The following is a 17169-nucleotide window of genomic DNA, read 5'->3' as shown; positions in this document are numbered from 1 at the left end:
GAGCGCAGATTCCCATAACTTAACAGAAAGAGGTACTGGAGTGGAAGGAGGTGACTACACCTAAGCCCTCAGTATAAAGAGAACAGACCAATCTATGAGCAATGCAGGACTTCATGATTGTTTACAGACAGAAGCGCTTTCTTCTTTGCAGGCAGATCTGTAAACAAGGAAAAGGACTCCATATGTAACCCCAAGGTAAAATAATAGTGACTGAGTGTGGACTCTCTACCAGAGCATTAAGTTAATGCCCCTACTTCAAATGGGGATCACCCCACGCCTAGAATAAAGACCATAAAACTATACTTATGGTATCTAAGTTGTCATTAAGAAACTAACCGGCAAATGAAGTAGCGGGTAAGCACTGCTCCACAGTGCCCAAAAACATTTGAAGCACATAATTCAGAAACATCTGGTTGTGTCATACAGTGCAGTGAACGTGGCAGTCAGGGTACTAGTGGTGAACTGTAAGGGACCTAACATATATTAAGTTTGTTGAGTTGAGGTAGGCCAAAGGTGCCAGTGTGGTCCCCCGACCTTCCAGAGACAAAGCCCACAGCTGACTCTCCGACGCCGCCTGCAGCCTCTTTGTGCAGGCCCGCTCTACTGCGAAAGTCTCCGGCTGTGAAAACCATGACGTCTCAAGACACCTCTGCACCCGGCTACCCCGCCCCGGCCCAAGGAGAATAGTATACCTCTTTTTGGTATAATATATAAAAAGGCAGCTGCCTACATATACTGAAGGCTAGTAGGATTAGGACAAATTGAGAAGTTGCCAGACTGATACATTCAAGGTTATGTTATGTTATGTTATCCGGATTTATTGAGCGCGCAGATGCCCCAGCAAAGGGGCGTCCTGTCGCTGGTACAGAACAGAAAAGCCGGACAAGAGTGAGAAAAAAACACAACACAGCAGAACTAAGGAGCTAAAGGGAAGAGAAAGGTTTTGACAGCCTTCCTGAAAGCGAGGAGCCCATCGATGGCACGTATATGGGCAGGCAGGGAATTCCATAGTTTGGCGGCAAGAACTCGGAAGGAGCGGCCGCCAATCCTGGATCTCTTAAAGCGAGGCACTATGGCTAGGTGGAGAACAGAGGACCTCAGAGAGCGTGCTGGAACGTAGGGAGAGATGAGATGCTCCAGAATCTGAGGGGATGAGTGTTTGAGGATTTTAAACGTCAGAGTCAGAGATTTAAACATTATTCTCTGTGCCACCGGAAGCCAATGGAGATTATAAATAGTTTTTCTGGCTGAGCAAAATTTGGGTAAGCCAACCAGAGCCCTGGCGGCAGCGTTCTGGACGCGTTGGAGACGGGAGAGTTCAGCCTGATTGACTCCAAGAAAAAGAAAACTAGCATAATCTAGTTTAGACAGGATCATGGCTTGCACAATGAGTTGTCGGGTGGGAGCGTCGAAGAATTTAAAGGTGGACCGGAGCTGACGCAAAATCCCAAAACACGATGCAGCAATCTTTTTAGTGTGGATGGAAAAGCTCAGTTGGGAGTCAAACCAAACCCCAAGGTTTTTAACTTCAGTGACGGGGGTAGGAGTAGGACCAAGCTCATGCGGCCACCAGTTATCGCCCCACAAATGAGTTTGTTTCCCCACAATGAGCACCTCGGTTTTCTTGGCGTTCAATTGCAGGAAATTGTCATTCATCCAGTGGGCCACGGATATGAGTCCCTCACGGAACTTGGCTGCCTCAAGATCGGAAGCCCCACTAATAGCGACCGCCAGCTGAGTGTCGTCTGCGTAGGACACGATGGATAGGTTCCCACGCATGGCGACAGCAGCTAGCGGTTGAACATAAAGGTTGAATAAAGTGGGGCTGAGAGCCGATCCCTTTGGAACTCCCTGCACAATCGCATGTGGTTTAGATTCGAAAGGGGGGGTGGTGACCCTGAAGGAGCGATCAGATAAAAAAGATCTGAACCATTCAAGAGCCAGATTGTCCACCCCAGCCTCAACCAGACGGAGTAAAATGTCGTGGGAGACAGTGTCGAAGGCGGCACTTAGATCAAGGAGCACCAGTGCCGCCGTGTGACCTGAATCCACCAACATGCGAAGATGTTCAGCCATATACAGGAGCGCAGTCTCGGTGCTGTGACCGGGCCTGAAGCCATTCTGCGAGGGATCTAAAATATTCGCAGAATGGAGATGGTTAGCTAAGAAGGTGTTGACATGGGCCTCAGTCAGTTTAGCCGGCCACGGGAGGAGGGAAATGGGACGATAATTTTCAGATTTTTTAGGGTCTAGAGCAGGTTTTTTTAAAATGGGGATTACCTGAGACTGTTTCCAGGCACAGGGAACAGAGCCCGAGGACAGGGACAGATTAATAAGCTTACAAAGCGGGGGAAGGCAAAAAGAGGCAGATTCTCTAGATTGTGCGGGCCGCAAAGGATCTTTAGGGGAGCCCGACTTCACTCTAATAACAAGTTTGTTGAACTCCTCCGTAGAAAGCTCCGGAAGATGGGATAGCGTGATGGTCGTTTTAGGGATGGCTGTGGTACACTGCCGAGATCCTGTAGAGCTGGGGAAAGCTCGATAGATACCTTCCACTTTACTAATAAAAAAGGTAGCTAAGTCCTCGCAGTGGGAGGAAGAACAAATCTCAGCGGCAGAAGTTCTACAGGTAGTGAGCTCTTTAAGTGCCTTAAAGATAAGTTTAATAGGGTTGGTGCTAGCACTGAACTCACGAGAAAAGTAGGAGGCCCGGGCCCTGCAAATAGCTCTGTGGTACTTCTTGCTGGTGGCGAGGTACAGAGCTTTCCTGACCGGGTCGTATGACTTACGCCAGGCTCTTTCGGCTTGTTTACAGGATTTTTTTAAAAGCCGAAGAGAGTCGTCATACCAGGGACTGGAATGGGAGCGCTGTTGTTTAGTCTGGGTAGCAGGAATAAGCTTGTCCAACGCATTAGTGAGCCAGTTGCAATAAAGATCGTAACCAGATTCCACATCAGTAAAAGGGGCCAAAGGGACATCGCCCAAAAGCTGATGGAAATCGCCAAGTTTCAATTTTTTCCAAGGGCGCCTGAGAATGGCAGGAGTAGGGGCAACTACAGGAGGACCTTCAAGCAAAAGATGGCATTCAATTAGGTAGTGGTCTGTCCAGGCCATAGGCCTAGGGGGCAGGACTTTGACCGATGTAAGGGAGGTAAAAAAAGGGTCTAGGATGTGACCACCAATATGTGTGTTATGTTCAACTAATTGAAAAAGTTGGAGGGCCTCCAAGTCGGCACAAGTACTACTGGCCGCCGAGGTGGCACACTGCCAACACTCACACTCCAGCCTAGGAAACCCATTCTTATTGTATCACCATGTCATGTCACCTTCAATTGATTCTATAGGATAATTGAACTTTGCCCTGTGTTGCAGTCCTCGTTAAATGCAGAGGAGCTGTGCATAATAAGGGTTGACATAAGCATACCCACTGTTCCTTTATAAATTCAAAATCCGTTGGGGCACTTTTTTTTTACCGGGGGTGTTCAGCCACAAGGTGGCAAGGAACTGTTTAAAGAGCGTTCCACTAGTCTCTTTTTTTTTAGAAACTAGTCTCTTTTTGTTGAGAAACTAACACTTCTAATTCAGGCACTCTAGGTAAAAAATAAAGCACGAACTGCAAAACAGGAGCCTCAAATTTGCAGAGACGTTCCCAGATATGTGTGTTGGTGATTAGGAATTACTCTGCGAAGGTACCTCTCTTTCAACCAGTTATATTTGCAGCTCTGTGTGCATTTGATGTGAGTATATCTGATTGTTGGTTTTGTGAATTAATATAAATGTGAGTTTTTCTAAATAATATGTGGATGCTATATCAAACTTATGTGTGGCTCAATTTCTGGCTGTGGGTACGTGGACATTCCTGTCCTTGATTCAAAAGTTATGCCTCAGTATGGGCATGACCGACTTGGAGGCTTAGTCATAAAGGACTACTTACCCAACAAGAGTGCCCTTGTGACAATATCAGTTGGTACAGAACCTCAGACCTTACTATAAAGACTGGCACACCTTACCTACTTTAGCCACCGTGGCTGTAGTAGAGGACAGTAACGTCTTCCCCCAGTTCTCCCAGTACCCCCACGCAGTCGGAGACGTAGAAGAGCAATCCTAGGGGAAAAGAAACACAATAATCAACCTCAATCACCAAGCAGCCCAAAACGAGCGCCCTTTCTTTAGCAAGTCAAAACATTAATATGGGAATACCCTTAATAAAGGTACCACGAATCCTACTATAGACATTATCCATCGTACTGTGCTGCTGGAGATTGCTGAGCAAATATACCCAGTACATACAGAGAAGTATAATAGATTAATACTTTGGAGTTTAACAGAGCTATTTGCCAGTGATGCAACTTTTAGGATACTGATAATGTAGAGGGCTTCATGAAAATATTATAGGGATAACGAAAATGGTGTACAAGGCAATGAGAAAAAACTTGGGATTATTTTTTATCTCGGGATCCTAATATAGTCGGCATACAATGTACTTGGCCCGTTTCATGAGGTAATTTGGTTAGGAGTGAGCAACATGAATGTTTGTTAGGTTTTAACTAAATCCTATATTTTTATGTACATCATGAGCTATTTGCATTCATGGGCTTTTCTATAAAATGTTATGCTTGAGATTTTTTTTGGGTGTTCCATAAAAGTTCTATCAGAGACACCACATTCATTCGCATCCTCTGGATAGAGATTTTTAAAGAATGGGAGATATCCCAGCATCCACTAGAGGTGGATTGGGGAAAGAACCCTACAACCACACCGCTGCACTGGAGAGGTACGGGAGAGCCTCGGATCATTCAGGCATGCACTAAGCAGTTTATAGCCCTTGAATTACTGCAAATGTACTAATCAAATGTATTTGCTAACCAGAGTTTTGAAAAGTAAGGCTACGCACAGTATTGTCCTCTGTGTATTAAACTATAGTTGGCTGTTCCAAGAATATCAACTGAAAAAGTAATACGTAGCCTTATTCTTTCCTAGGATGTGCGGCAAACCATGGTTAATAAAGGAAGGAATCAGCAAAAAACAATGGATACATGTGCCTCCTACCTTTTCAGAAGCTTGTGAGTTGTCCTCTGATGGTGCTGGTTCAGCTTTCGTTTCAGGTCTTTTCCGAGTGCCACTCACAGGCTCATGGTCACTTGTTTCAGTAATCAGGGTGCTGTCACTGGAGGCATCATCTGGGTCATCCATCTGGCTTGTTCGGTCAACAGTGCTTCTTAACTCCTCAGGGCTGTCCTGCTCGGACATGGTGAGCACATCTCCTGCAAGTTAGTTCAAAGCAAGAATCTATTATCAGGTAACCTTTACAAATAGGATGTACACTTCCACACTCCCTGGAATAACATATGAAACCAATTCAATGTTGTAAATTAATAAACCCGCCTTTTTAAGATCCGGTCTCAAGACTACAACCTTTCTGTGGTGTCTGCTTCTGCTTAACAAAAGCATTGGAAGCATCTCAGTTCTTACTTCCAATGACTACAGCTCTCACTACACATGGGAAGGAGTCCCAAAATCCCAACAACTATTAATCCCGACTTTGTACACCAAACTCTCAAAATTCCAAAATACATTTTTGTCTCTGGGTGGGGAAATAATACTCTCGCATGTTACTTGCCTTCTGCAGTTATTTTATGTAACTTGCCTTGTGCAGTTATTTTATGCTTCTACTTGAAACTGCTTGGAAGTAGAAACTAGCATAGGGGAAAGCCAATAGGTCTCAACAATGCAAGTGCTATTGATTTGCAATATGCTTTAGCCAAGTTGTACACCAGCGTGACTGCTGTTCAGTACGGCTAAAACTTAGTGGGGTAAATGAGAGTGGAGTGTCATAAACCGGAGTAGAGTGGAGTGTTGTAGAGTAGCGCACTGCATTGTGGAGTGGCGTAGACTGGTGTAGAGTAGAAATGAGTGGTGTGGTGTGGAGTGTTGTAGAGTGGCGTGGAAGGAGTGGAGTGTCAGAGTGGAAGGGCATAGAGTGGAGTGTTGTAGAGTGGAGTGACAGTTTCATAGAGTGGTGCAGAGCAGAATGAAGTGGTGTAGAGGGTGTTGCTTAGAGCGGAGTAGAGTGACGTAGAGAGGAGTAAATTGCCATAGAGTCTATTGTCAGAGTAGAGTAGTGTAGGAGAGTGGACTGGTATAGAGTGGAGTAGTGTTGTAGATTCGAGTGGCGTTGCATAGAGTGTTGGAGTGGCATAGAGTGTCAGAGTGGAGTGGAGTGGCATAGAGTGGAGCTGTGGAGTAGAGTGGAGTAGTGTGTGGTAGAATATAGTGGAGCATAGTGGCATGGAGTGGCATAGAGGGAGCTGCATAGAGCCCTGTAGAGTGCAGTAGTATTGCAGAGTAGCAAAGAGCAGAGTATAGTGTTGTGGCACAGAGTGGAGTAGAATTTAGAGTGCATTGGCGTTGAGTAGAGTGGGGACAAGTACAGTGCAGTGGCATATAGAACAGTGACGCAGAGTAGAGTTGCGCTGAGTTGAGAGGCGTAGAGTGCAGTTGCAGAGTGTGCAGTGTTGCAGAGTAGAGTGTCGTAGAGTGCAGAGGTTTAGAGTAGAGCGGCGTAAAGTGCAATGGTGTAGAGTGCAGTGCGTAGAGTGGTGCAGATTAAAGTGGCATACAGTGCAGTGGTGCAGAGTAGATTGGCATAGAGTGCAGTGTCAGAGGGCATTGGTTTTGAGGAAAGTGGGGTAGAGTGCAGTGGAGTAGGGTGGTGTAGAGTGCAGAGGGGGAGAGTGGAATGGTGCAGGGTAGATTGCAGTGGCTAGAGTGGAGTGGCATAAAGTGGAATGGCAAAGAGTGGAATAGAGTGTTGTTGAGTAGATTTTTTCAGAGTAGAATGAAGTGGCATAGAGTGCAGTGGCATAGAGTAGAATGTTTTAGATTACAGTGGCGAACATGCAGAGCTACATTTTAGAGTAGTGTGGGGCAGAGTGCGTTAGTGCATAGTTGAATAGAATGGAGAGAGGTCTAGTGGAAAGGCATGGTGCAAAGTAGAGCGCAGTGACGTAATGTGGAGTGGCATAGAGTGGTGCAGAGTAAAGTGCAATGTTGTGGTGTTCAGTTGAGTGGGGTGAAGTAGAGTATGCATGGTGTAGTAGCACACTGCCATTAAAGACACATCTTCAATTGAAATGCCATGACATTTGCACAGACATTCAGATTTACAGTTAAAAGTATAAAGCACACAAATAATGTGTATTGATTTGTTTTTTAACGTATTAACATATTTGTTTCCTCAATACTTCAGAATTACCAAAATATGTGCTTCATTTGTGCTTTCCATTTTCTGAAATATCTGCCCAGTTCATTTACAGTGATTTAATTTTGTTTTGTGCTAGAAAAAAACAACATCGTACAGCACACCCTGATTAGCCAGCATGATTGTCACATAAATCTTATCACTATGAAGTCTGAGAAAGAAAAGTAAACACCAAGCTCCCTGGAAGACATAGCCTGACATTTGACCTCTGTCTTTGAATGTATAGGAAATGTGACAATATAAGAACACGATTTAAAGGCCTGTTTACAGATTCAGTATTGGTGGGAAAATATAGTAAATAGAGGTAGGGAAAGGGAAGAGACGAACTCAAGCTGGGTAGCCTAAAACAAATAAAGGCAGCAAATAGAAAGCATGCAAATGGGGGTTACAAAACACAAAGCCAATTGTAAGCAATGGGTGTAATGCATTCCCTGGGAAGCTTTCCGAATGTCCCCAAGATGTCATTAGCAAATCAAGACAGTTGCGTTGTCTTGAAGGCTTCGACCTGAAAAGATCCTTGCTTAAGTCGTTTTCAGTGGTCCATTACATGAAGCCTGATTTCTACTGCTTCAATATCTCTTATAGTGCTTCCAATCAAGCACAAGATGCTTAAAAGAAGTCAATTTTATTGCCCTTGATAATACACATTTTTTAAGCATTTAATTATTTTATATCTTGCTAATCCTAGTACCAGGGGTTTATGCCTAGTAAAGAAATTCAACTGCTAAGGAACCCACTTATGATGGAACACCAGAACATTAGAGCTCTATAGATGCAAAGTACTTCCTACCTTTTGAATAAGGAAGTACTGATATCTCAGTAGGTTTTGTAATGTGGCCAGAAAAATAAAGTGTCCAATTAAGGCAGGAACAAAGTCATCAAAAGTACATGCACTGGATGCTTCCCAAGACTGAAGAAATTGGACAGGAGACATGCCATAAAAGGAGGGGCGGTGAGCTAGGAACATCTCATCAACTTATTTCTTTCTCCCTATGGTCAGTTTATTGTTAAACTGGACACCAGTCGCAGTCCTGGGTGGGCTTGGGTAGTATCAAAATGTGCAACCCATTCACAGTAAGAAGTTATAACTATTGCTGTATTATTCGTGGTGATCTTTATTCGATTTCACCATGGAGGGAGACCGAATTCTAGCCCATTAAAGCAGCAGCTCAAATTTTGTACTCCCAATTCTGCAAAGCAACAAAGAAGGAATGGAGGTTGTGAGTTTTAATGAGGACTTTAGAAACATATTCTCCAAAGGAACGAAAACAGAAAAGTTAAAATGCCACATCTGTTCTGCGCCAGATAGGACTGAAGTAAAAAGATTCAGCATAAAGAGACTGACATGGCCGTGTTTAATTGCACATCCCCTAAAAGACCTAGACAATGCAAGAGCTAATTCATTTGTGCGTTTGGTCATAGGTGGGGATCACCAGCTTAGGAGCTCCAAGAGTGATTCAAGTTAAAGTCTGTGTCCTGCTCCCCAGGTTTTTTTAATGTTTTTATTAGGTTTTACGCATATGGTGAAACAGTTGCTACATTCACCACAGCAGTAAGAAAGTTGCCAATATATGTTGCACATGCACAAGCTATTTATCAAGCAATATACCCATCGGCACAAATGTGCCATTTTTTAGGGCTCGCCTAGCGACGCAGTGCATGCACTGCTCGCCTAGTTAGGTCTCCCCTAGCGACGCAGCGCATGCGCCTCACGCCTTGGCGAGACCTATTGTCACGGTTTCTCTGCCGAAGGGCGGCAGGAGATGTGCACGCGTACGGACAGGAGATGTGCACTCCGTATATGTGCACATCTCCTGTTCCCGCGTAGGGCTGGCATTTAAACACAGCGCGTGCATGGCATGCTTTCACTTTCCCTCCCTCCCCTGTCCTCCTAGAGTTCTCGCACCCTGATTGATTGACTCCTTCTTTTCTTACACAGGTTTATATTGCTTGTTTAATATAGCGCAAACTCGACCCGAAGGTATCAGAGCGCTTGAGCACCAGCTGCATTATAGACGGACACATTCATTTAAGGCATGGGTAGATTAAGTGATTTGCACAGTTACAGGATATTTGAGCGTCCCTGCTGAGACTTGCTCCTTCCGATGTTTCTAGGTCAGCTTCCCTAGCAGTTAAGTTACACTCTCTCCCTCTAAGATAGCTAAGTGAACTGAATGCCTGGCTTAAGTAAGGAAACATGTTACAGTGTTTGAAAAACCTAGGTTATGCTCTTGTGTGTAAAGATGTCTGGTTTCAAGCACCTACTTATCCGTAATTTGTACAAACTGCAACCACGATAAAAAAGACTCACTGCTAAGAGCACTGGATTTTTTTATCCAGGTCGGCAATTTAGCCCCAAGGTTGGTTCACCTGTGCAGGGTTTCACTAGTAACGAGGATTTTAAATACCGCTTTATACTGAAATTGATGTGCTTTAAAAACTCTGAACATCAACACAGGTGAGTACCTCTTGACAGGGAAAATGGATGATGAGCCGTGGATCTTTTAAATGAGTAATTTATTTGCATCATCCCTGAACACGATTAATGCACAATAAAAGCATCTCAAACTAATACTATATAAATATTCGTGAAAACTAAAAAAGCAGACAGGCTTCAGTCAAGTCGCACAAACAGAAAAAAAAAACATAGCCGCGGGCAACCAGCTCTCCCAGAAAGGGGGTGGTAGTGTGTACAATTCCTTAAGGAAAGAGCTTATCCCTAGTCAACAGTTAAAAATAAATAAATAAATCTTTGTGGGAAGGAAGGATCCAGTGGCAGGAAAGAAAAGGGGGAAGCAATGCACATGGGGATGTTTAGATATAGTAAATGAGGAGAGGAAATCGAGGGTGTACACGCTGTCTGCGTGTACACGAGCAGTCTCATGCATATCATGGAACTGAAGAAATAAGAGGTCTAGAGACCGGGTGGGAGGAAGCAGAGCCAGCACATGAGGCCCGCTGCTGACCTATCAGCTGTGGAGGGGAAGAGCAAAAGATTAACCTCTTCCAGCCTAATATACTCCAGGGACACAGAACGGCAGATGGGAGGGTTTCGATCACTGATCTCAATAATATCCAGATACAATTAGAATCGTTAGACATGTACGCATTTACACCACCACCCCCTCCCACGACAGGTAAAACTGAGTCCACATCAGCCCAAATTGACAGCTTTCAATTGTATAAAGACAAAGCGCCTAATACCCTCCCAAAATACGTATTTATACTGGGACCCCTCAGTAAGGTTTTGCACATATCCTGTGTGCATCAGTGGACACCACACAACTGGATCGCTGCCCTTCCCAATTTGCAATCATGAGTACCGCCTCTGACAAAAAAAAGCATTTGCAATGCAATAGGTCTTGCAATTAAGGGAGTTTGAGCTATTGCCATTGTATATTACAATGCATTTTATTTTGGTTTTGGTTTTTCAAACATAAATAAAAGGCATGTTATTTACAATGGCAATAGCTTAAACTCGCGTAAATGCGAGACCTATTGCATTTCAAATGCTTGTTAAGAATGTTATTAATGAACACTGTTATACCAAACAAAACTTCATATCAAAGCAAACAAGCTTGTGAGACTGCACGGAAAAGGTAAGGAGTCAAGTCCTATAGGGAGGGAGACAGTCGAAGGAACCCACCAAGTGTGAAAAGCAAATAGTATGTGAAGTCATGTCACATAAGGGCGGGGGGGGTTCCCAACTCAGGATGGTACAGGCGACAAATAAGCAGTAGATACAGGGGAAGCAAACTTGCGCGCTGATGGATTGTAGCGGGAATTCCGTTCTCCTACAGAACTGTGCATAGAGATTTGGAACCTCAGTGAATTAGGATGGCCCAAAACTCACCTCAGTACCCAAAATCCCCTTACCGAGCTAGCTACAGTGTCTCATTGGTCATAACAAACTCCCAATGTTTAGACAAACCAGAACATGAACTTAGATTACCTCAGGTATCGTGGAACACATGAACACTCTTTCACTATATAATAATTTCAAACCAGAACGTGGAGTAAATGAGGACACGTGCATATTTGAAATATTTATTTCCTAATGCAGGGTTCTCAAACGCAGTATTCTATATAATACAAGCAAACATATTATAAGAAACAAAGTTATCAGCATAGTTACTCGTCCATAAAAAGCGAACGGTGACAGCATACTAAGATGCTGAAATGAATAGGAATTAACAACACCTTTTTCTCACCATCCCTTATTAGCATATTATATTATATCTAAGAAGGTCTCTTTTGGGTTTTAGCAGGGCGGGCCCATACCTCAAAATCTCAGTGGCAGAGGATCACATCATTTTCCACCAGCTCTCTGCATGCGAAGCACCATCAAGTGTGTTACATGTGTTTTTAGCAAAGCAATATAAAACTCGCTTAGAGCCAGATTTTGGCAGCAGCATGTGTGTTATGTCTAGGAAGGTGCGAAGATCAGACCTCACAACAACACTGTGTCGAGTTATCCTTGGAGGCTTCAGCACTCACTGTGCAGACAGTGTACCAAGCAAAGCTGATATCAGAGCAATAACATATTATTTCTGAAGTAAACCACAACGCTCTTCAAGGTTGAAAGCTAAAATAACAATTATGTGTCATGTGCAAAATGAAGCAAAAGGAAAAATGGCCTTTACATTTTTAATAAGCTCATGCTAACTTAACACAGTATATAGAAAATAAGTAGCTATATGACAGGATGTATGATGAGGTGATTGGATAACTATGAGATCCAGTAGTCCTCATGTGCTGCATGAGCGGAACTCACCCCTGTGCATGCCAACATGTACTATTCTGGATGTCACATGGGTAAGTGCAGGCTCGGGGTGTGCATCGTTATTGGCTTTCACATTAAGCAGAAAGGTCTGCTAACACTCACCACCGGTGTGGGAAATCCCCTGCCTCTGGAGCCTCTAGAGGATGTGAGCCTCTGCTTGAGTCCATGTCAATTTGTCACAGAGCCAGAGCTGGAGATCAGGCAGGACAGGCGCCTTCCAGGACATGGCCACCTGGTGTCTGAACAAAACAAAGGCAAGGCCAATAAATCTGTGGGCCCCAAAATAAATCAAACAGCCCCCTGAGCACGCTCAAGCTCACCACCACCTCCAGTGTAAGGAAAGCAGGAGAGGCGCTGACTCAAATGGCACTTCTTTGTAGCGACTTGTGGTAAGCCAGCGGTGCAGATAACCGTGTCTGCAGGTCAGCAGGGCACTCGTCGATCATGAGACAGTCTCCATTACGTGCAGGCATCCCCAGAGCTGGGAAGAGGCCGGGCCCACGCACAAGAGCAGCAGCCCCGCCTGGCCACCCAATTCTGTGGCAGCCTCCACTGGGGTTTATCAGCAAAGATGGCAGATCCCACAATCTAGGTGGGGGTCATGCGAGGCCGTAGCTCCACCGACACGGCCTAGCGCGGTGTGAAGAGTCAGCCTGCTCAGCGTGCAGGCACACCCAGAAGTAGAGTTGGGCAGGGCCCACACACAAGAGCGGAAGCCCCACAGGGCTACCCAATCTGGGGCTGGACCCTGCCAAGTCCTCGCAGATTCCTGGATTTGGGGGAGCAAGCCTCGCAGGTTCCTGGGTGGGGGGAGCGAACCCTTGCCCTGGCAGCAAGGCCCAGGAGCAGGCAGGCTGCACCGCCGCATGACTCTCCCAACGTTCACTGGCCCTTAGCCCTCACCAGCTGGGATATCGCAGCTTCTCATGACCGGGGCCTCAGAGCAGTGTCCCAACTCACAGGGGCCCCCCAGGGGCTCTGCAATGATGGCAGGGTCCGCATTCCATTCAAGGGCTGGGCGAGGTTGTAGCTGGGGCTGCCGACAGAGCCCAGCAGTGTGTGGATTGCCGGGTTACCGCTCCACACAGCAGTTATCAGGGAGGCTTCACAGGAAGCGCTCCAGGCAATCGGGTTCTCTTCGCTCACAAGATAAGCAGATCACTTCTCATTTTCCCACAGTTCTGTTCTCGCCGTCTAACCGGTACACTCCAGGGCCTGCCAGCAGGCCTAGAGCACAAGCTCGATGCAGGCCATCACCGGCAAGGCTCCCCAGCTCTCGCCATCCCAACCTCACCTCAGCCCTAGGGCCGAAGAAATTGTGCCACAGGGTTTGTCAGGCATTCCGCAGCCAGGTAGTGACCACTTTGGGGGCCACTATCGTGTGAAACAGGATGGTGATCTAGCCAGGCACGGAGCTTCACAGCAAGCGTCCAATACGACTGCCATCTTGGCCACCTCCTACTCCTCAGTTTATGATTCTTCACAACCTTTACTCCTCAGATTTCTTAAATTGCAAAATATGTGAAAAAAACTGCTAATATGGATGTGAGACCACTTTCAACGCGTAAAGAAAAGTGGGGAAGAAAATGATTACTGTTATTATTTGCTATAAAAGCACCTCATAGTTTTTATACACCTATGTTCATGCAGTGCATTACCTTTTCTTCAGCTTTGGGGTAAAGTGGAGAAGAGATGTTTTAAAAGTGCTTTATAAAGGAACACTTCAACAACTTACATAAAGAATGTCATACACTTTATTCCTTGAAATCTATGCTCTGTAACCAGCAAGAAACGCTAAATCGGTGTATTGATGGCAAAAGAGGGAAACGCTAGCTAGTGTTTGTCTTCAAAAACAGTAAAAAAAAATGCAGCTTCAGAGGCACTAGTCTGTTTCAAAATCTCTGGCTGTCCCTAAAGGCAGTGTGTACATTTTTGGACTCTGTGGCCTGCGAAGTTAAACGTTGTGATCTGTTTTCAAACTGTAGCTCTGCCCATCCCCTGTGCTCACTTTTACTGCCCTTCAGTGAAGATAGTAAGACTGTCAGGTTGTAATGCTGGATTAAGTGATAAAATCTCAATTTCCTACAAAAAGGTATGGGGATTGCTCTATCCCTACAGAGAAGGAGTGGGAGTTGATGTGTTTTTGGTCAGTGCTTGTAGAAATGGCCTTACGGAGTACGCATAATTCTGAAAACTGGAAAGAATGTCTTTGCATTGGGACTCAGAGAAAGTAAGATATTCTTTGTCCTTGTAATTCGCTGGAGCACAAAGAAAGGTCTCAATGCTCTATTACGAAGAGCTGAATTTATTGCTCTGTTGTAAATACTGATGCATTTACTTTGGCAACGAACATTAAATGCCCTTCATACTACTAAAATACAATTAAACAACTAAACCTAACAGAGCCTCCAAAAGAGCAGGAATACAAAATTTGCATTTTCCTAAAAAAGTTTTCCACGTTTCTTTATAAATGAGTGCCTTTTCAAGGAACCTTAGCAGGGGCTTTAGACGCCCTAAAACTTAAATCTACTTTTTGAATGTATACCCGTTTTTCTGATGTGTTTTCACTTACACATTTACTCCTTCTAATGTTTCTCCAATTAAAAAATACCATTCTCCTGACTGACTGACAAATACATTGATAGTAGCAGATTTTACCTTCGAAGTTCTGCATGTCCCAGAGTGTTCACGAGAATGATGTAGGCTAAAGCACTATAGGGAGCATCAACTTAGGGATCTAGAAATGGGACAAGGGAATGGAATGGGTTGTCTTGGAGGCATTGGGGGCTCCATGACAAAGCGTTCCAATAACTTGGGGTCCAGTTAACATTATCTAAAAATGGCAACAACAACAAAAGTCAAAGCCTTTCCTAAAAACAGGACAACAAACAGATGGTCGGAGGGGGAAGATGGTCGAGCCAGCTACAAAACATGCTCTCTGTAGAGTGGCTTAATGTAAAGAAAAAAATAGTGCACAAAAACCAAGATTTGAGCACAAAAGTGTAAGGGTGGAAGTAATAGGGCGGTGCTCCGTGTAAGGGAAAAACCCACGAACAGGAGACACAAAGGGAAGATTAACCACTTGCAAACAAGGCATTTTAAAGGACACTCGAAGAAACAAATGAAAGGTAATGGGCGGGATGTAAACCCATAAAATATGTCTCGAAGAGACAGCGCAAGCACTGACTAGTCAAGACCTAAAAAGAGCGAGAGGGTATTTTTTATGCATTTCATCCAGTAGTTTTTCATCACTTATATGGGTGTTTGGGTATCACATTTTACAACAAAGGCAGAGGTGCATTGCTGATTCTACCAGAGCTGTTTGCAAGTGTGAGAAGTTAGCCTGGTATATGATGTCCACTATTCTAGTGGGCACCTTGCACCAGTCTAAACAACCCTTATTGATGGTGGTTGTAAAGTCAACCTTATAAACAAGCTATACTAGTGGAAGCATGGACAAGCAGTCTTAGGCTAAACTCCAAAGAGCATGTGAAGCTGTTTGTTTTACCAATTATAATCCCTTGAATACCAAATGAAAGGACACCACACAAGGTATATATCAAATATATATGTATTTATTTCTAAGACAACCCATCTGAACTCTTTATGAGGTCAGAGATCGAAGTACATCACAAGTTACTTAAATAGCATACGATAAGTTGCACAAATACAGTTTTGCCCTAGGGGCCTCACAAACCATATACTAAGGAAGTGGTATATGAACCACTTCAGAAATAGTGAATAGGCCTAGGGAATTGCTGGGGCTACATTAGACAACCCAAGGTTAGGAAGTAGGAGACCCACGGGGGACGAGTGCAGTGTCTAAACACAGTCGCGAGTTACAATTGACTTAGAATGGAGAATGTACAAGTTACAAAGTTGTAGATTTAGGGCACTTCTGGATGGACTACGACAAAACCACTTTAGACTAGGACACTTGGATAGTCAATACCCACGGGCGCACCGGAGTACTCGAGTTAACTCACCCAGGGAAGTCGGGGGAATAGGTGTCTTTTGGTGTTGGGTTTCGTCGATGTTTCTTATGGAGATCTGCGAAGAAGTGCTGCAGGCGACCAGGGGAAAAGTGTCCGGGTGGATCGAGGAAGTGAAGAACCTGAAAGCAGAGGGGACAGAGTCTGGGTCACTAGCCAGTGATCAGGAAGGAACCAGGCGATGTCGAGGAGATTTCAGGTGAGGAGGTGAAGCTTGTCTCTGCAGCCACGAGGACCAGGAGGCGTCGATGACTACCAGGAGCTGGATTTGAGCTGTCCCACGAAGGATCTAGTTGACTGCGGTGTCGGTATCTAGATGGCACCCAACAAGCCTTGGCAACCGCAACCCACGCAGGAAGTGAAGATTGGCTTCGAGTCAGACCAGCAAGGTCTGGGGAGCTTCCCCTTTAGAGGGAAGCTAGAACTAGCCTGGAGCAACCAGGCCAGCAGTGTAAATTCAAAAAGAAGTCTTCAGAGGGCTAACTAGCCAGCGGGCTAGCAACCAGGAAGACGCGTCAAGCTGAAATGCAGGAGCGGGCCCCACGCGGTACTCGTGGAGTGTGGAGGGCTGAGCTTTGGTGCAAATGGCGCTCGGGTCTGGGGCTTCTCATACACCAATGCACAACTGCGAGGGTACCTCGGGAGTCGAGCAGTTAGCAAAATGCAGGAAGTCCAGGGTGTACGGTCCCACGTCTCTCGTGTCCACCACGGGTCTCAGCTTTGCTGTGGATGTGGATTGGAGTCAGAGAAGTCTGGAAGTCCAGTTCCTGAATCGCTGACTCTTCGGGTTCCGGCAGGAGCGTCGACAAAGCAAACCAGCAAGTTACTGGCGGTGCCTGTTTGCACAGGGTTGTCACTCCTTGACCACAAGGGAGATGTCTTCAGTCTTCTAGTCGATATAGAACGTCGAAGGTCCAAGAGTTTCGTATCAGAGTTTCATTCCAGAATAATCTAGAGTCTGTAGACACAGCTCCTATCTTTTTACTGATTTTAGGGGCTAGATTGCCTGGTTGGTCCCTCCTATGGGTGGACCTGGTAAGGGGTTGGTTACACCCCTTTCCCTTTGTCCAGTTTCGAGCCAGAGCGGGGCTGGAGTGCCCCAGCAACTGGTTTGAACCGGGCTATGGATGGAG

The 17169-nt window shown here is 45.2% G+C and overlaps 1 protein-coding gene across 2 annotated transcripts in view; it reads right to left on the bottom strand.

Annotated features, from left to right (window-relative positions):
• The window catches only part of FAM114A2 (family with sequence similarity 114 member A2), a 219970-nt gene that overhangs the window by 153827 nt on the left and 48974 nt on the right, over positions 1-17169 (bottom strand). For both annotated transcript variants that reach the window (XM_086931257.1, XM_086931256.1), the window contains exons 3-4: positions 5050-5264; positions 4011-4104 (exon numbers count right to left, since the gene is read on the bottom strand). In XM_086931257.1, the coding sequence (XP_086787383.1) occupies positions 4011-4104; positions 5050-5250 (295 nt within the window). In that variant the 5' untranslated portion in view covers positions 5251-5264. The remainder of the gene's footprint in view (positions 1-4010; positions 4105-5049; positions 5265-17169) is intronic.

The sequence above is a fragment of the Lissotriton vulgaris genome, chromosome 7 (genome assembly GCF_964263255.1).
Source record: "Lissotriton vulgaris chromosome 7, aLisVul1.2, whole genome shotgun sequence".
Taxonomy (NCBI): Eukaryota; Metazoa; Chordata; class Amphibia; order Caudata; family Salamandridae; genus Lissotriton; species Lissotriton vulgaris.
This window is presented reverse-complemented; position numbering and strand designations above follow the sequence as displayed.